The 20,405-nt window shown below is 40.9% G+C and overlaps 1 protein-coding gene across 3 annotated transcripts in view; it reads left to right on the plus strand.

Annotated features, from left to right (window-relative positions):
* Usp24 (ubiquitin specific peptidase 24) overlaps positions 1 to 20,405 on the plus strand; it is a 141,763-nt gene that overhangs the window by 96,413 nt on the left and 24,945 nt on the right. For all 3 annotated transcript variants that reach the window (XM_076564639.1, XM_006987206.4, XM_076564638.1), the window contains 16 exons: positions 3,469 to 3,530; positions 5,238 to 5,429; positions 6,363 to 6,480; positions 8,382 to 8,526; positions 11,115 to 11,234; positions 11,821 to 11,946; positions 12,692 to 12,790; positions 13,645 to 13,727; positions 14,125 to 14,266; positions 14,454 to 14,573; positions 14,943 to 15,163; positions 15,599 to 15,723; positions 16,934 to 17,075; positions 17,566 to 17,716; positions 19,060 to 19,155; positions 19,829 to 19,932. In XM_076564639.1, the coding sequence (XP_076420754.1) occupies positions 3,469 to 3,530; positions 5,238 to 5,429; positions 6,363 to 6,480; positions 8,382 to 8,526; positions 11,115 to 11,234; positions 11,821 to 11,946; positions 12,692 to 12,790; positions 13,645 to 13,727; positions 14,125 to 14,266; positions 14,454 to 14,573; positions 14,943 to 15,163; positions 15,599 to 15,723; positions 16,934 to 17,075; positions 17,566 to 17,716; positions 19,060 to 19,155; positions 19,829 to 19,932 (2,046 nt within the window). The remainder of the gene's footprint in view (positions 1 to 3,468; positions 3,531 to 5,237; positions 5,430 to 6,362; positions 6,481 to 8,381; positions 8,527 to 11,114; positions 11,235 to 11,820; positions 11,947 to 12,691; positions 12,791 to 13,644; positions 13,728 to 14,124; positions 14,267 to 14,453; positions 14,574 to 14,942; positions 15,164 to 15,598; positions 15,724 to 16,933; positions 17,076 to 17,565; positions 17,717 to 19,059; positions 19,156 to 19,828; positions 19,933 to 20,405) is intronic.

The following is a 20,405-nucleotide window of genomic DNA, read 5'->3' on the forward strand; positions in this document are numbered from 1 at the left end:
TTAAGATCTTACCTGTCATTTGTGGGTTCATTACAAGATTAACAGTGTTTGTCAACATTGTTATACTCTCGTACACTTTTTAATGTATGAAAATCCCTGGTCCACATAGCTAAGTATCAACATGTCGCTTTGAAGCATTGGACTTTTAGGTTTTAAAATTAGTAATGTATAAATAAGAAGTTGATATTTTTTGATTTTGAAAATAGATCATTATGGGTGACTTGTTAAATTTTCAGCCCAAACTTCTGTTTGCAGCTTACCATCAGGATTGAGCTGTCTATTTTTAGTAATGAAAAATAATTGTTTAATAGTTTAAAACTAATTTTTAGGAAGTAGCTTTGCCTAGTAGGTATCTGAACTAAAAGTAGTTATCTTCTTTTTCCCTTGACTACTTTTGACTTTGGAATTGGAACTTTTCCTAGGTGAAGTTTTCCTAAGCATAAATGTTTTTATTTGAAGGATAGTGATTCTCAAGCGGTAGTTTTCAGTTATTTAAGAAGTTGAAGCCACTGGGCTTGTCCTCACTGTGAGAGTCACTTAATTCCTCTACATTTGAGGAAAAAGGCAAAATGGAGGGGTGTACACTGACAAATCTCCCCCGCCCACCTTTTCCCGAGTAACCAGTCAGAGGCATAATATTAATTACAAGCTGGTTGACCCATGGCCTAGGCTTATTACTAACTAGTGAGTTATCTTAAATTAACCCATTTCTATTAATCTATGTATTGCCATGTGTCTCATGGCTTTACCTGAGTTCCATTACATCTTGCTTTTCAGGCAGCGGCTAGCATCTCCCCCAACTCCACTTTCCTTCTCGGTATCTCTCTTGGATTTCCCACCTGGCTCTAACCTGTCTTGACATAGGCCAGAGCAGCGTCTTTGTTAACCAATGGTAGCCACACATACTCACAGCATACAGAACGACCATCCCACAGCAGAGGGGGCTGCAGTGATGACTCCGGTAAAGAGCACTTGTTGCTCTTGCAGAGGACCTGGGTTCGTTTCCCAGCACCCACATGGCAACATCATAACCCCAGTTCCATGGGGTCCGGGGCCCTCTTCCGACTTCTGTGGGCACCAATCACACACATAGTGCATGTACATACATGCAGATAAAACACTCACATGTAAAATAAAATGAGTAAATACTTTCTAAAAAAGACCAAACCATGAGATGAGATTTTAATAACTTTTTGACGGTATACCAACTTATGAAGCCGTTTAATTTTATATACAATTGAATAGTAATACTCTTCATAAATTTGAAATTTATATCTCACAACATTTTAAAAATGTCTTAGTTTGGTATATAATAAACAATTACCAAATCTTACTGTGCCACATAGTTTACCAAGGTTTTTGTGTGTCTGTTTATTAACACTCTGAGTTAGGATATTTTATTATTTGTTATTTTTAAAAATCTTGGTTCATTATACTTGCTTGAGCCATTTATGTCTATTTGAATATATGTGCATGTTTATTCTATAAGATTATAATAAACATTTAACAATTAGAAGACTGTGAGAAAGGAGATGTCCATGGACACTAGCTATAAGCAGTAGAGCCAAGATTGAATGAAACCAGTCTGACTCTAGAGCCTGTGCCCCTACCCACTGTAATACAGTCTGACTCTAGAGCCTGTGCCCCTACCCACTGTAATACAGTCTGACTCTAGAGCCTGTGCCCCTACCCATTGTAATACAGTCTGAATCTAGAACCTGTGCTCCTCCCCACTGTAATACAGTCTGACTCTAGAGCCTGTGCCCCTACCCACTGTAATACAGTCTGACTCTAGAGCCTGTGCCCCTACCCACTGTAATACAGTCTGACTCTAGAGCCTGTGCCCCTCCCCACTGTAATACAGTCTGACTCTAGAGCCTGTGCCCCTACCCACTGTAATACAGTCTGACTCTAGAGCCTGTGCCCCTACCCACTGTAATACAGTCTGACTCTAGAGCCTGTGCCCCTACCCACTGTAATACAGTCTGACTCTAGAGCCTGTGCTCCTCCCCACTGTAATACAGTCTGGTTCTAGAGCCTGTGCCCCTACCCACTGTAATACAGTCTGACTCTAGAGCCCGTGCCCCTACCCACTGTAATACAGTCTGACTCTAGAGCCTGTGCCCCTCCCCACTGTAATACAGTCTGACTCTAGAGCCCGTGCTCCTCCCCACTGTAATACAGTCTGACTCTAGAGCCTGTGCTCCTCCCCACTGTAATACAGTCTGGTTCTAGAACCTGTGCTCCTCCCACTGTAATACAGTCTGACTCTAGAGCCTGTGCTCCTCCCCACTGTAATACAGTCTGACTCTAGAACCTGTGCCCCTACCCACTGTAATACAGTCTGACTCTAGAGCCTGTGCCTCTACCCACTGTAATACAGTCTGACTCTAGAGCCTGTACCCCGCCCCACTGTAATACAGTCTGACTCTAGAGCCTGTGCTCCTCCCCACTGTAATACAGTCTGGTTCTAGAGCCTGTGCCCCTACCCACTGTAATACAGTCTGATTCTAGAGCCTGTGCTCCTCCCCACTGTAATACAGTCTGACTCTAGAGCCTGTACCCCTCCCCACTGTAATACAGTCTGACTCTAGATCCTGTGCCTCTACCCACTGTAATACAGTCTGACTCTAGAGCCTGTGCTCCTCCCCACTGTAATACGTCTGATTCTAGAGCCTGTGCTCCTCCCTACTGTAATACAGTCTGACTCTAGAACCTGTGCCCCTCCCCACTGTAATACAGTCTGACTCTAGAACCTGTGCTCCTCCCCACTGTAATACAGTCTGACTCTAGAACCTGTGCTCCTCCCCACTGTAATACAGTCTGACTCTAGAGCCTGTGCCCCTACCCACTGTAATACAGTCTGACTCTAGAACCTGTGCCCCTCCCCACTGTAATACAGTCTGGTTCTAGAGCCTGTGCCCCTACCCACTGTAATACAGTCTGACTCTAGAGCCTGTGCCTCTACCCACTGTAATACAGTCTGACTCTAGAGCCTGTACCCCTACCCACTATGATAGAGTTGTAGAAGTACCTTGAAGAGTCTATATAATTTCTGTCTCTTCCTCTTCTTACTCTGTTTTATTCTTCTTCTTTGTGCTTGTTTGATATTTAATTGTTATCAGTCTTTCTTGCTTTTTTTTTAATTCGGTGTTTCTTAAAATAGCTCTGTGCATTTAACATTTAAGTGGTAGATAATGGTTCACATTTGAATGAACAAATGAAATCAGTGTTTATGTTATTTTAAAACATGATACATTTAGTAACTTCCCTTCTCTTTACACAATTATTCCTAGACTACAGTTTAGCAAAATTCTTTCTTTCATGCTAAAATAGGTATTTAATGTAAGTAATTGTATGGTTAGGAAAATTACCTTGTTCAACTGCTTTGTGGACTTACTTTGAAAAGACAAATGCTTTCTTTTAAATCGGCCTCTTTTCAGTAACTGGAATCTGTCTGGTTTGTAGACTGCTGTCTCAGTGCATGGAGTATTTTGATTTGCGGTGCCAGTTACTAGATGACCTGACAAGTAAGTACACACTCACTGGGATGGGGCCGGGGTAGACTGTACCTGACCTTCCTGTCACAAAGCAGGAAGACGGTCATTTTTATAGCATGGAAATCTATGTACCATTGAGCTCTGCTTCTCTTACATACCCAACCAGTGTACAGAGAAGATTTGTTAACTCCATAGTTGCCAGTCTCATTTGTAATTGAACTGAGAGAATTAACATGAAGGGTCTTACTCTCTGGTGTTATTTATTCTGCCATGATTTATTTTTACTTTGTGTACGTGTGTGTGTTGTGTGAATGAATGCATGTGTGTATGAGTGCCTGTAGAAGCCAGAAGAGGGTATTGGATTCCCCTAAAACTAGAGTTAACTGGCTGTTGTAAGCTACCTGACATCGACACTGGGAACTGAACTTAGGTCCTCTGGAAGAGCAGTCAGTGGTTTTAACCACTGAGCACCTCTGCAGCCCCTATTCTGACAGTAGGGTGGTTGTTTAAGAGCTGGGGAATTGGTTGAAGCATGTTGGTAGTGACAGAGGTCAGTCAGTGCCTGAAGTAGCAGTGTTAGAACTTGCCTTTTAGAATGGAGATTTTACCTATCTCTACTTTCAAACAATGTAAATGTATTATAAATAATGCAGATGTCCTCTGTAAATTTTAGATGTTCGGACCAAGTGTTTAATATATTCCCTACTCTTTACCCCCAGATTCACTTCAGATTACAAGTAATATAATTTAGGGTCAACAAAAATGTTAATTGGAGTAGAACATCAACACCAGGTGAAATAAACAGCCTCTCTGTATATACAAGTTGTACAGCCCCACTCAGAATTTGGTGATGAGGTCCCTGGAGAGCTAAAGGAGACAGCACACGGTTCTCTGTGCCCTAGAAAAAGGAACAGAATGGTTTCTCCAAAGAAGGAAATTTTCTTTCCAGCACTTCATTCTAAAGAAATTGCATGCCGAAATCTTTCTTCCTGCAAACGGTCACAAAGCTCTGGTGTCCGGTGACTGGTGCACCTCAGCCACAGCTCGGCAAGCAGGTGCTTTCGTGGCTTTCAGATGAGCACTCGGTCTCCAAGCAGTGTGATGAGATTGATTTGTTGGAGACTGGAGAAACATAGCTGGACTGTGTGTCATGACTCAAATATAAGGTGTTTATATGTAGAGAATGGGACCGTGTCCATAAAACTACCTAACCTAATAGGTACTTTTCAGCCGTGGTTCCAGTACAGAATTTGGTTGTCAGTTCTTGTTTGGCAGGGTAAAAGAGAGATTTGCTACAAAAACAAAATTATTCCTTGGAGTTTTGGTCATAGTTTAGAGATGTAGGATTATAATGCTTGATCTTTCTCTTTCGTATATCTGCCTCTTTGGTTTAGGAAGCACTGTGGAGAACCTTAGTCCTAATTACTGGCCATTCCTCCCTTTTCTGAGGAAGTCTTATTTCCTAAACCAGGTGCTTTGTTAGAGCAGTGATTATCTCCATTGTCTCATAATGTGTAGCATGGTGGTCCGCACAGAGGATACAATCAAGTGTTTAGTTTATGCAGAACACAGCCTTGATAGTATCTGCACCAGAAGATTATTAATGACAAGGTTTGTGAGTTCCGTGGTGGGAAGATTAGGACTTGACTTCGCTTCTTTCTTCAGGACTTTGAGTCCATGAATAAAAGTTTTTCTTTGTAATAGATTTCCACCTCCTCACTTTTACCCTCTTCTCAGCTTCAGAAATGGAGCAGTTACGAATCAGCCCAGCCACCATGCTTGAAGATGAGATTACATGGCTGGATAACTTTGAACCTAACCGAACAGCGGAATGTGAGACCAGTGAGGCAGACAACATCTTATTGGCAGGACACTTGCGGCTCATCAAGACCCTGCTTTCACTCTGTGGAGCAGAAAAGGAAATGCTTGGTAATTGTTGCTTCATTGTATTGTGGGGAGAGAGTACCTTCGTTCTCAGTGACTGCCAGTGTTGTGTGTAATTGGGACAATATGATAATTGCTGAATGTCCCATGAAAAACTGACCTGTTAGGAGTAGGAGATTGTCTGCAGTTTTAGTGACTGCAAACCATAGGGTGTCTTCTCCCTGTGACAATAAACCACACTGAGAATTGTACATTGTTCAAAATAGTCATGTCACATAACTTTTAATATCAAGTAAAAGTTATAAATCAGAGTAGGTTTATCTCTTTTGCTATTACATATTTTACAATATATCTTCATTCCTATAAGGATGATTCTTATCTGAGGAGGTACTCCCCAGCCATTACCTCCTCAGTGTTGGGAAAATGTTAAGATTTCCCCTGAAGTTCAGTTATAATTTGAAAATATATATCCAAATGTTATAAATTATATTCAGAAAACAAACTGGAATATAACTTCCACAGCTACAGCACCAACTAGACTCCATAGAATCTTTTTGGATATTGAAGATACATAGAAAAGAGTGCTCCTTAACTAGGAAGAAGGAGTATCATTTTGTCTGAAGGAGACAGTCTTAAAAGTTTCATTAACTCTGTGTGGAGGACTTCCTGATGCCTAGAGCTAAGAATTGCTCGCTCAAACCATTCTGTTTGTGGTGGTCTTGGCACTTGACTCCTTTCATTGTCATAGACTCCTAAGGCAAGGCATGTCACCTGATACTTTTTACTTTGTTCCCAGTCCCACCATTACACAGATCTGTACCACAGAGTAAGCACTCAGAAACGTAAGCTTTAACTTAAACCAGATGCATTGGTGTTGGGTGGCCTCGGGAGCCTCTGCCACTCTGATAAGAAAGTGCTATCGGATCTTTGAATTAAAATCTGTGTTCGTCTTCAACGTGGTGTTCTGCTCTGTTCCAGGTTCGTCACTCATTAAACCGTTGTTAGATGACTTCCTTTTCCGAGCTTCTAGAATTATTTTAAATAGTCATTCTCCAGCTGGCAGTGCCGCCATCAGTCAACAGGACTTTCATCCAAAGTATGGAAAGTGCACGTTGTGTTCAGTTTTGGTAAAATCTCTTAATTCACAACTGTAGTCCGAGATGTTCTTAACTTGGAGTTTGTCTTCCATTGTGTGAGTTTGTTTGTCCTGTGTTTCCTATCCCTTAAACAAATGCATGTAAATGAGCTGTGTATGAAGTGTGCCTGGCCCACAGTGAGCACAGAGAAGTGTGCTGGTAAGTTCTCGTCCTCAAGGTGGGATAGGAAGTAACTGTGTGCTGATCTGAGTGACAAATGCCAGGTGAAACAAAGGGGGTAGGAATTCTGCATGGGGAGGGGGGTAGCTCAGTGGTCAAGCACACATTTAGCCATGTGAGGGATCTTGAGTTCAAGCCTGAGCACCAAGTAAACAGACTCCAAGTGTAGGCTTCAGGATTTTTTAGGAGAAAGGTCTAGAGCCTTGTCGTTTGCTGGGTCATACTATGTTCTCATATCTGCAACTGCTAGTAATTTATTACAGTTGTGATTTTGGAATCAAGGTTTTATATTAATCCTTGGGGATATAAATGTGAAATATCCATGTGTTTTGTTGACCCTGCTCCAATGATATTTAGACTTTTGTCCATAGAAAAGGCAGCAATAAGCTGCCACTTAGCTTGCTCCGAGCTGAACTTAATTTTCTAAAGAGCAGAGTTACCTGACTAACCCTGAAGAGGCTCTTAATTTCAGAGATGGCTGGTACAGGCAGGGTATAGTAAGCACTCTGTAGAGTCCCATCAAGTGTCGTGGGACTCTTGTCAGAAGAACACTTGTAGCTAGAGAGCTCCTTATTAGCAGAATGGACAGAAGGCAGGGAGAGGGAACTAGTAGAGCTCTGGGACTGTCCTTAGGGCTGTGGCTTCCATCCTCATCCTGTCTGGTGTGTCTTGGAGTATTTAGCACTAAGTCCCTGGGACTCTAATTAAAGCCCCAGAAATTATTAGTATTTTGTTTTTCAGTAAACATGAAACAATATATATCTAACAGTTTTAATGAACAGTTATATTAGTGAATCCTTCTTTTTTATTAAAAGTAATAAAATTGTGTATAATGCCTGGAATTGAAAAGCAGACATGTTTCAGCTTCCCCCAGTGTCCTAAACTTGTTCATTCATTACAGTGACCTTTCCACCAAAACCTTGAAGCAAAAAATACGTGAAAACTCTTTCTGAAAGTAAATGTGTTCTTTTGTCACTGCTTTTACGTGTGTGTGTGTGTGTGTGTGTGTGTGTGTGTGTGTGTGTGTGTGTGTCTAGGTAGTGCCTCCCTGTTCATTTCTTGCCCATCCTTTTCAATCCATGCATCTAGACAACAATTAAAGGACAGTGCCAGCTCTGTGGCCCTTGTCCTTGGTGTCAGGTGCAGTACTAACCCCAGAGTCCCAGAATCCCCTCCTGCACTTTTATAGTGGTCCCAGGCAAAGGTTGGATGTCCTCTTTTCTGTGTATCCATTCTAATCTGTGATCGCTTCAGTGATGTGGTGTCGGTGTTGATTATAGTTCAGAATTACTGCCCAGGTTGAAAGGCAAGCAACAGAGGAAGTCTGCTTTCCTGCATGTCACTTTCATAAGTTGATTTGACAAACTATTTCTGTCTCCATTTTCTGTAACAGTAGAAAGCTGATTAGTGTCATTGGAGAATTATTGACCATCGGGCATATTTGAAATGTTTATGGACATCTATTCTTCTTTTCATAGCTTCCTTTTTCTTATTTGAGAGAATTTTGCTGATTATTGTCAGACTAAGAAGATAATAGATCTAAAACGACTTCCTGCTGCCTTATTTAGAGCACATAGATGACTAGATTTCTGGCATAGGCCTAACTTAACTGTTTAAGGGATTGTTTTGCCTGCATTTTGATTTCAGATGTTATTTTTATGGCTTGTGCTTTTGTTCTTAGGTGTAGTACAGTGAACAGCCGCTTGGCGGCCTATGAGGTTCTTGTGATGTTAGCCGACAGCTCACCTTCAAATCTTCAGATTATTACAAAAGAACTGCTGTCAATGCACCATCAGCCTGACCCTGCTCTCACCAAAGAGTTTGACGTAAGTTTTTAGACTAAAGATGTGCTTCCTTTGTATAGTCCTGTAAGTGGAGGCTGGAGGTTGATCTTGGTGTTTCTGTCATTGTCCGCTTGTTTTGCTGAAGCAAAGCGTCACTTGCATCCAGAGCTGATTAGACTAGTTAGCCAGCTTGCTCTGGGGACCCAACTCCCGTCTTCACTTTACCAACTAAACCATTGCCCAGCCTTCATTTAACTTTTTTAGAATGGTCTCCTCAACATATAACTTATATTTACTTTTTTGGCAGGTATGTGCATGACAAGGAGCATGTATGGAGGCTAGGACAAGTTACAGGAGTTGGTTCCCACCGTCTACGACCATGTGGGACCTCGGGGTTAAACTCAGGTTTTCAGACTTTATAAGTCTGAAAAGTGCCTTTACCCACTGAGACATTTCTCTAGCCCCTAAATATATATAAGCTTAAGACTGAATTTGTATTATCCTACCACAACCAAGTCAATCTTTTTTTTTTTTTTGGAATGGCATGTTTACATATTAAAATCAACTAAAATTTTATCATATTTCATCATTATATTATTATGAAATATCCTTTCAGTTAGAGTTGAGCCATTTTCAAACTGACCAATAATTAACCTCAACTAAAAAGTAGCATTCCAACCATTTTTGTTATTTGAATTTTATATTTTTGTTTTTGTTTTTTTTTTTTTGAGTAAATTTATGCTGGCATAGTGCCAGGCACTTGAATTACAGAGCCAGATAGATTGAATAAAATTCGTAGAGTTACCACATGTTGAGGAAGGTTTTAGACTTTGGAAGTTGAAAAGTGAACGCACTCCCCCAGCTGTCTGTCAGGCATCCAGAGCATGGGCAGTGGAGGCGACAGGCCACCAGCAGATTGTCAGCACTGTGAGATACGGGGTAGGGTGGAGACGTGGCCTGAGTGCTCTGCTCACACAGAGTAGCACTTCATCGGCTATCTGAAAATGTTTCTAGAGAGCCGGGGCGGTGGTGGCCCACGCCTTTAATCCCAGCACTGGGGAAGCAGAGCCAGGAGGATCTCTGTGAGTTCAAGACCAGCCTGGTCTAAAGCGTGAGATCCAGGACAGGCACCAAAACTACACAGAGAAACCCTGTCTCAAAAAAACCAAACCAAAAGAAAAAATGCTTCTAGAGAAGATGAAACTTGAAATAGAGCCTTAAAGACTAGTGGTGCTCACTGAAGCAAGAAGGAAGCCATTCATTTCATTCCAGCAAGGAGAAGAATGTGAGGGAAGCTGTGGGGCCTCTTCCTGTAGATGAGGATGTACAGAAAGCAGACAAGTTGCAGGTGCACCGGAAGACACTGTCAAAGCTGGGTTTGCTTTCTCCTCTTCCATAATGCAAAGTCAGACTCACTCTTTGGATGTGAGAGTTGAGTGTCCCTGAATACACAAGTTAGAACAGTGGGGACAGTTGTCCTAGAGAGAGGAAAGAACACCAGTGAGGAGTAGAGCTCTATGTGAGCTCTGAATTGGGGAAAAGCTCACTTCTCATGCTTTAGTTTGTGATGCTTATTTTGTGATATGCTTTAGCCTCAAGTCAGGGGTGATACCAGCACAAGAAGTAAAGCATTTGTAGATACATACTTAACTTTTTAGCACTTAAAAAAAAAATCTGTGCTTTGCACTACAAATGTAAGTGGGTGTTAGCTCCTAGAAAGCACCTTGCTGTCAGTTACTTCTGATGTTAATGAGAAGCGTGTGAGATCCAGTAATGCTTTGAGGTCCAAAATACCTACCTGTTTTTGTCAGCTGTTCACTTATTACATGGATACAGACACTGGTGTGTGGTTGTGGTAAGAGAGCCAAGCTCCTGGGGCACTCACATTTCCACTGTACTGTCCTTGCCCACTTGGAGAGGTGCTGTGTTGAACATTAGCCAAGATGCCTTATCTGGATTATTTCTACCCAGAAAAGCACTGTGTTAGGATCTGCATTATTTGATAACATTTGTAAGTAACGCAATGCCATGCTTTTCTGTCATTTGAATTGTATGCTTACTAGAAAAAGTTGAATAGAACATTGCCTTGTGTAAAGAGGACACAAGCCTTCCTTGACTCCAGAGTTCCTCATGATAAATACTTCCTAGAACATTGTTCCTTTATTCAGAAAACAGCATCCATTGTTTGTAGGCGGCATCTAATGTATCTGCTTGATTAGTGCCATAAAGCTTACACAACGGGATTGTAAGCTCTTGGAGATCAGGGCCCATGAACATTTCTGTTCTCTCTTAATCTCTGGCACAGTGCCTGGCACATACTAGGTCCTTAATAAACACTTGTTGAATGGTAAGTGAATGAGTGCAGGTCTACATAGATGAGCTAATCCCTGCTTTGTGCCACATGTTTTGTGACCAGAAGAGAAACCTTAAGACCATTGCGTTTTGTCACCGCAGCACCTAACACAGGTACTTGAGGAACGAACGTAGGTTCTGTTGGTTCGGTTTCCTCCCTGCTGGATGGATAAACCTGAGTGTGTTGTTTCTCTGCCAGTCATTCGAAGTGGCTGTGTGGACGTGTGCTGTGGTAGAGCGCTCATTCTCCTCCCTCTCTTGTGTTCCTGTCTTTCCAGTACCTTCCCCCCGTGGACAGCAGATCCAGTTCAGGGTTTGTGGGACTGAGGAACGGTGGTGCCACTTGTTACATGAACGCAGTCTTCCAGCAACTGTACATGCAGCCCGGACTCCCTGAGGTGACCTCCTTCCCTGTCCCGGTTGTCATCAGAGAATGTGTAGATTGTCTGCAGATTGTCCCATGCTTCGTTATTGTTTCTTGGGTTTGTAGCTGTGGTTAAAAATTCATTAGCTTCTGGAATTGGTGAAGACGTTACAGCCACATTTTTGTAAAAATGTTATTTTAATTGGTTATTTGAACAAATGTAATTTTTGTACATACAGAAGTCTCAACCCTTCTATAAAGTTGCACTTGATATTCTAGAATATGTGACTATTTTCAGTGCTTCTTATTAACATAGTCACAACTTGTGGGATAACAGGCAGTATTTTGAGAATATTCCATAATTATCATGTAGCATTTGTGTCTAAAAATCCTCATTAGCTCCAGTTTTTCCTAATAAAATGGAACTTAAAGAGATACTATATCCTTGATCACAGCAAGTAGGAAATGACAAACTAATATCTAAATATCTGTACTGTGCTGTCTCCACATCAGACACTCCTTGGCATACTTAAACCCCAGCGTGGGTACTCATGTGTGCGTGTGTGGGGTTAGTGGGAAGCAGTTAAAAGTGTCTCGCTTAATAATGCTTTTCTTCATAGTCACTTCTTTCAGTGGATGATGATACAGACAATCCAGATGACAGTGTATTTTACCAAGTACAGTCCCTCTTTGGACATTTGATGGAAAGCAAGCTGCAGTATTATGTGCCTGAGAACTTCTGGAAGGTATTTATAGTAACTGTAGATGTGAGGTTGGATAATAATTAGAGTTTGGCTCCGCTTTCTTCTCTAGTGATAATGGTTTTCTGTCATCACTAACAGCCCATCAAAGATCTGAATGTCCAACAAATTGTTACTTTCAAATAATTAGGACATTAGGAACAGTCATTCATAATTCCTGGGGACCTGCTTATCTGTTTTGACTGTTCCTTATGATTCTTATTTTAGCTCTTTAAAATACTGTGGCTCGGCAGTTACACTGCTTTTGCAGAAACACAGGTTTGTTCCCAGCACCCACACCAGGCAGCTCACAACCACCTGTCATCTCTAGCTGCGGGGGAGCTGACAGACATTGATACATGACACATAATTTAAAATAATAATGAAAATGCATCTAAAAATGATGATTCAGATCATCTCTCTCTGAGCCTGTGCCGGTATCGCTAGTGCCTCCAAATAAAGGACGCTGCTGTACTTTGCCTCACAGAGCAGAGGCCCCTTGTAAGAGAGACCCTTGCTGTTGTGTAGTCCAGGGGCTCACCCTGAACCCACGTCTGCTTTCAGAAACTTGCTGTGATATGAAGGACCAAGAAAATGCACAGATAGCAGAATACAAGCCTGTCTCACTCCAGTAAAAACACCCTGATCCTAATAGCTGCCTCGTTTTTCAAAAGCATTTATGTGATCCTGTGTGTTTTGTTGAGAGCATGCTGCTTTCCCTTGAAAGAGCTATTCAATTCTTGCTACACAGATCTTCAAGATGTGGAACAAGGAGCTCTATGTGAGGGAGCAGCAGGATGCATATGAGTTCTTCACCAGTCTTATTGATCAGATGGATGAGTATCTCAAGGTAATGACAGTCTCCATTGCCCTCTGACTCCTTCAGCTAGTTACAGTGTAGGAACGATGCCTGAAGGTTTACAGTGACTGAAACTCACAAACCAGGAAGTAGTCATCTTGAGCATCGCAGCTGCAGGTCAGACTTTCAGCATTTACAATTAATGCATCCATATTATTGGAGAAGTATTCTTTATTTATCTAAGCTGATAGAGCAGTGTAGTTCCTAATCTATACTACAGAGAAAATGACCATTCGTGCTTGTGTATTTTTGCAATGTCCCTAGAGGTATAGTCTGGCTGCAGAGTGCCCAATGAATTGATGGTCCCCTGGAGTCAGTTCTGGGGACTGGGAGACTTCTCTAGCAAAAGGACAAAAGGACTAGATAGACTATTATTTGTGGTGATGCTTACATTCAAAGCTTTCTGCCTTTCCCAATAAAACATGTGACAGACTTGCCTAGAGGTGCCACTGTACATCTTATCAATAAGCACAATTATTACACTTCATGTGTTTAAAATAACTTACAGATATATAGTATCTGTCCTTGAGAAAAAAGCAAAAATTGTCAGAGTTGCTGCTGCCTTGCAACTTAAAGCACAGAAAGAAAATTCAGACTCATAAATGGAAGACTTGTCATGATCAGCTCTCATGGACCCTTCTCTCTTTTCCTCTTCTGATCGTTTGCATGGTCTGACACTGGGGCCAATGATAGCTTATTAGCCTTCCTCTAGTTTCTAACTGAAACCACCAGTATTACTCTTTATATTTTGATGGCTAAGTTGAAATTTTTAAATAAAATGTTATCTGAACCAACTTGTACATTCTAGGGGTATCAGTTAAAACTTTAAATTTTTTTTCTGACAGAAAATGGGACGAGAACAAATTTTTAAGAATACTTTCCAGGGCATCTATTCTGATCAGAAGATCTGTAAAGATTGTCCTCACAGGTTAGTGAAGATGTCACTGCTACATTAAACAATGACTGTTAGGAATAGGGGTGTAGCTCAGGGGTACAGCATTTGTCTGACAGGTACAGGACCCTGGTTTTGATGTCAGCACCCTGGGGGAAAATATCTTTAAATGATATTTTAGAAAGTTATAAATGTTAACTTATTGCTGACTTGTAGATTGATTTCTTACTGGATCTATAAATGTTCAATGAATTATATTCCATAATTACTCTGTAGCCTTAAAGTATTTGTTGAAAATCATGTTTTGGTCAGTGTGCTTTTAAAATGCTCAGGCTTGTCTAATTCCCCTGGCTGTTGAGGAGGGTGTCGAAGTTCAGGTATTATGACGATCGCAGTGGTTCTCCATTCATGGGTTCTGTCTTTTCCCAACCAGATATGAGCGTGAGGAAGCTTTCATGGCTCTCAATCTAGGAGTTACTTCTTGCCAAAGCTTGGAAATCTCTTTGGACCAGTTTGTTAGAGGTGAAGTTTTAGAAGGAAGTAATGCATACTACTGTGAGAAGTGTAAAGAAAAGGTATCACATTTGCCCTCTACAAGAAACAATATTAGTGTTACTTGTTACTGCATACAGGTCATTATTAAGCTCTGGTTGCTGCTTCCAATAGATTGTGCCATTATTTGTTTTATGTGGGTACCAAAAGCTTTTACATTCATTACTTTGATTTTCTCCAGGGAGTTAATTGGTTTTTGCTTTTTCTTAGAGAATAACAGTGAAAAGAACATGCATTAAGTCTTTACCTAGTGTGTTGGTAATTCACCTGATGAGATTTGGCTTTGACTGGGAGAGTGGACGATCCATTAAATACGATGAACAAATACGGGTAACTTCTTTCTGTTCCTGAAATTTCTCTTAACCATGACCCCCCCTTCCCTCTTTCCTTTCCTTCTTTCCTACATCCTGTCTGTCCCAGAAAAAGCAACATGAAGAGTCTGCAGCCCTTGTTTGAAAAGCTGCCGCTCACAGGACAGGCAGACCGACAAATGGTGCCTTTGTTTCTGAAGGCACCCTAACCATGGCTGTGAAATGAAATGCTTCTGTGACACACAGGCCTGTCAGAGACGCCATGTGTGAATGGGGCAGGAGGCAGCCCTCGTTTTGGAGAGCACGACTCTTACTTTGTCTGACTTGACTAGGTACTGCCAAGTATGTTCCCACTTAGCATTAACGTGTTCTTTTGACTGTTACGTAGTTTCCCTGGATGCTCAATATGGAGCCTTACACAGTCTCGGGAATGGCCCGCCAGGACTCATCTTCCGAAGTTGGTGAAAATGGGAGAAATATGGATCAAGGAGGTGGAGGATCCCCACGGAAAAAAGTTGCCCTCACAGAAAACTACGAGCTTGTTGGTGTCATTGTACACAGTGGGCAGGCACATGCAGGCCATTACTATTCCTTCATCAAGGACAGGCGGTAAGGTCTCTTCCACAAGGCCTCGTGTGATCTCCACTTCCCCTGCTGACTCTGCCATCCACCCACCACTGGAGGACTTCTGGGGAGGGTAGAGGGGAAGGCAGGGTTTATAGCCCAGGCTGGCCTCATCCTCAGTCCTGCTTCTGCCTCCCAAGTGCTGGGATTGTAGGTGGGTATCATGATGCCCAGCTGTAGGAACTCACATTACCCTTTGTTCTGCATTTCCAATTTTTTAAACTTAGGAGAACTATTTTCACTCCTTTGATTTGAAAAGTTTTAGAAACTGAAATCACTACACCTCTGTTGCTACATTTTCCTGGATGCTTTTAAGTAGCCATCATCTGCTTTATCTATACATAGTACATATTGATAAATGCAAGGGATGAAGATAATTGTTTTTAAATCTTATAGTGTTTATCTGATCTCTGGTCCTAGGGGGTGTGGAAAAGGAAAGTGGTATAAATTTAATGACACCGTTATAGAAGAATTTGACCTAAATGATGAGACCCTGGAGTATGAATGCTTTGGAGGAGAATATAGACCGAAAGTTTATGATCAAAGTAAGTATTTATAAGTAGATACTTTCCATTCATATTATTTTTTAATACATAGCTTTCTATCAAGTTAGAAGCTATATTCCTTATATAAAAAACAACAGATTTTGTTCTTTTCCTTTGTGTTCTTCCAGTGATAGGGCCACAACTATTTTGTTACCTTCTATTTTTTTAATTTTTTTCCTAAATAGAATTGCATTACATTTCCCCCTCTCTCTCCTCCCTCCAACCCCTCCCATGCCCCTCCACACTCAAGCTGATAACCTCTTTTTCTTTATGATTGTTATATATGTGTGTGTATGTCTATGTTTGAGTGCAAATATATATCAATACAACCTGCTGAGTTTGTTTTTATTGGTGCTCTGTATATGGTTTCAAGGCTGACCACTCTGCATTGGAGAACTTTTTGTTGTTGTTGTTGTTTTTTGGAGGCAGGGTTTCTCTGTGTAGTTGGAGCCTGTCCTGGATCTCGCTCTGTAAACCAGGCTGGCCTTGAACTCACAGAGATCCGCCTGACTCTGCCCTTCCCCTCACCTGCTGGGATTTAAGGTGTGCGCCACCGCTGCCCGGCTGGACCACTTTTTTGATAGCCAATGTGATATACTCAAGCCCTTGGAGGGAAAAAAATGTCTAAAAAGAATGGGAATTAACAAATCAAGTGAATGAAATAACATTAGGGAAAACTAATGAATAAGGAATTTCAATTAGAACTAGTTGGCCACTAAAATTGTCTATTTCTATTTGATTTACACAGAGGTATAATTACTCTGTATAATTACAGAAGACGGTTCTAACACCTGTGCTTTCCAAAAGTTTTTGTTTGTTTGTCTGTTTGTTTTTTCAAGACAGGGTTTCTCTGTGTAGTTTTAGTGCCTGTCCTGGATCTCACTCTGTAGACCAAGCTGTCCTCGAACTCATAGAGATCCACCTGGCTCTGCCTCCTGAGTGCTGGGATTAAAGGTGTGGGCCACACCTGCCCGACCTAAACATTATTTATTATGCAGTATGTTAAAGATGCTTTCCCTCCATCCTCACGCCCCAAGGAAAGTACCTTAACTTGCCTTCTAGGCAACACTCTAACACACCCATGTTTTACTTACACTTTGCTCTCTGCAAATTTACTAAATAAATTGTTGAATTTGTAGTTCCTTTATTATAATCATGCTAAGAAACATGTTATTTACCAAGACTTCTCTCTTAATGTCTTGCAAAATAGCAAACCCATACACTGATGTACGTCGAAGATACTGGAATGCCTACATGCTCTTCTACCAAAGGGTGTCTGATCAAAACTCCCCTGTATTGCCAAAGAAAAGTCGAGTCAGCGTTGTAAGACAAGAGGCTGAGGATCTCTCTCTGTAAGTTCTCTGCCATGGAACTTGCTGTGTGGTTTCAGTAGGTATTGATAGGATCTTCATAATAAATGCTCAATGCTTAAAAATAATTAGCTAAACTTAAGAGGAATTCTAAAAGAAAATAAGAAACCTCTTCTTTCTTGCTCTAAGACTTTATTGCCCTGGCATGAAGTTATTTTGTATTTAGAAATATGCATATAAATTATTCATGACAGAATTGAGATTTATTTTCAATTTAGAATTGAGGTGTATATATACACATACTAAATGCACTTTCTGCCCAAACCATAATACTATAACCAGAAAAATGGGTTTGTTTTGTTGTTTTGTTTTTTAACGGTCTTATTCTTAGTGAATTTGCCTTTGCTATATTGGATCAGAAAAGTTTGCAGTTTATGTTTAAGTACAGTACCCAGTATATAAATGTGGCAGCTTTAAAGACTGCTGAAACAAACCCCTTTATGCCCAACAGTTCTTCGATTCTCTCTCTCAGGTCAGCTCCATCTTCACCTGAGATTTCGCCTCAATCCTCTCCTCGGCCCCATAGGCCTAATAATGACAGGCTTTCTATTCTAACGAAGCTGGTTAAAAAAGGTGAGAAGAAAGGACTGTTTGTGGAGAAAATGCCTGCTCGGATATACCAGGTGAGAACCACGTAAACAGGGATAGAGCAGTGGTTCAGCTGGTAAGAGCACTTAACTGCTCTTGTAGAGGATCTGGGTTCAATTCCCAGCACCTACCTGGTAACTCACAGCCAGTGGTAGGTAGCTCACAGCCAGTTGTAACTCCAGTTCTAGGTATTCAATACCCTCTCTACCTCTCAGAACCAGGCACAGATGGTGTACATACATAAATGGAGGCAAAATACTGACACACAAAATGAAAATAAACCAATCTTTGGGTGGAGGGTGGGTACGTAATTCCCTAAGGAAGAAAATCAAAATGAATGTCAGAATCCATGTTGCAAGTCCAGAGTACTTCTGGCTGTCTTCTCTATTTATGGTCTTCATGTGCCACTTCTTCATCCCCAACTGTCCTGTGTCTTCTATAACACAGAGAGAGACTGTAGAGATAGTGCCGCAGTGTGAGAACACAAAAAACGAACATACACTCAAGATCACCAGCACCATCCCTGAGTAGAGAAACAGTGTTGAAATTATTTTATCTAAGAGAACAAGTCAAGACTCAGAACCGTCAGTTAAGACTAAGCTGAAAGTGATGGCCATTGTTTACTGAATACTTGCTCTGTGCTACAGACCATAAACAAGTTATAGTTTGGTTTGGTTGTTTGAGACAGGTTCTCAACTATGTAGCCATGGTGGCCTAGAATTCACTGTATAGATCAAGCTAGCCTCAGATTCACAGAGATCCACCCACCTCTACCTCCCAAGTACTGAGATTAAAGACATGCACCACCATACCTGGCTAAAGAGGTTTTTATGAATTTATTAAACTTTCTAAATCTCTTGTAGAATTGTAGGCAGTCTTACTCCTGTTTTTCAAATGGAGCAAAACAAGGCTGATTAAAAAAAGGAAATGGCCTGCAATCTCACAAGACAAGGGTTTGATATCAGAACCAATCCATTTGTCAGATCCAGACCTTATACACTAGACAGCCCAAGCTAGACAGGCAGAGCCAGAGAATATAAGGAAAATGTGCAGTCTTCTTCAGAAGGAAGAGCTGAGCCGCCTGAGCCGGGGAGGTATGGAGATGCTTGTGCTTAGGGAGTTCTGTTTGACTCTTCACACAGCCTGCTGAGTTCCCCAAAGGAGATTAGAAGAAGTGATAACTTACCTTTCTACAGTGCCTTAGATTTAAAGGAAGATGTCTCTCTCTCATTTTACAAAACTCAAAGCTTGAAAAAAGATAATTATAAATTATAATTTGTTTTTTACAAGCCCTTATTACCTAAACATTTTGGTAAAATAACCCTCCACATATTATTTTAGCTGTTCATTAAAAATAATCACTGATTTTGTTTTGTAGATGGTGAGAGATGAAAACCTCAAGTTTATGAAGAATAGAGACGTGTACAGTAGTGACTATTTCAGTTTTGTTTTGTCTTTAGCATCATTGAATGCCGTAAGTAGCTGGTTATAACTAAAGAACTAAAAAAAATGATGCTTTTATTTCAGGTATTAGCATTCAGCTACATGCAAAACCCCATTTCCTATAAATATGTTACTGGGTAACACTAACATGCAGGCAGCTTTGGGGCTGTGCAGTGTGGATTATGAGTGGTATGGGTTCCACATACTGAATTTTTAGATTTTGTGACAAATTTGAGGAACTGTGAGGTTGAGTGGCTGAGGGTCTTATCAGTTGCTCCTATGCTTTATGGATTAACTTTTCCTAATCTGTAGTCATATAGTGTCAGACTCAAAATTAACTTTCCAGTACTTCCTTGTCTAAAGTACTATTGTTATAATTTGCCAAAAAGGGCAAAGACTATTCTGAGAGGGCTTCATTTAAAAATGAAGATAGCCTAACTTTTTTAAAAACTATAAATGAGTGTTTACTATTACTAGCTGGCTAGGCTTTGTTTGTTTGTTTGTTTGTTTGTTTGTTTGTTTGTTTGTTTGAGACAGGGTTTCATGTAGTCCAGACTATCTCCAAGGACTTCCATGTAGTTGAGGATGGCTTTGAACTACTTACCTTTCTGCTTTTACTTCCTGTGTGCTAAGATTAGGTCTGTATAAATATGTAATGATCTGTAAGACTTGTGAAAAATATCCTCTTGTCCTCCCTCTCGTAGACTAAACTAAAGCACCCATATTATCCTTGCATGGCAAAGGTGAGTTTGCAGCTTGCCATTCAGTTCCTTTTCCAAACTTACCTACGAACAAAGAAAAAACTCAGGTAAGAATAATGTTTTACGAGTCTGTTACAGAAAACACTGGTTAATTCGATGGAAAAATAACTTTATAAATTCAAAATATTTCAGTACTATCTGATGTGCCCAGCTTACAAGACATAGCCTCTGTCTTTCAGAAAGGTTTGATGAGAAGGGTTGATGAAGAAATTGCTGCGCTACGAGACATAAATTCCATGTCTTTGAAAACTGGGCAGAACCATATCTGTCAGTGCCATCAGCGTATTTTAAAAAGAACAAATAGAGAAGGCATCATCCTAGGCAGAAGGGAAGAATCTAGAGTAGCAAACAGGATTTGCTTAAGGCACCCATGTGTGACTAGTTAGCTGTATTTTTCTGAAAGTTGTATATTTACTTGTAAGGAGCTCTGTAGTTGGGAGATTTCTCTGGTCCTGCCTGGGCCCTGCAGTCAGGACAAATCTCTCACCCATAGTCCCGCAGCCTTTTATAAAATAATCAC

Source organism: Peromyscus maniculatus, chromosome 2 (assembly GCF_049852395.1).
Source record: "Peromyscus maniculatus bairdii isolate BWxNUB_F1_BW_parent chromosome 2, HU_Pman_BW_mat_3.1, whole genome shotgun sequence".
NCBI lineage: Eukaryota > Metazoa > Chordata > Mammalia > Rodentia > Cricetidae > Peromyscus > Peromyscus maniculatus.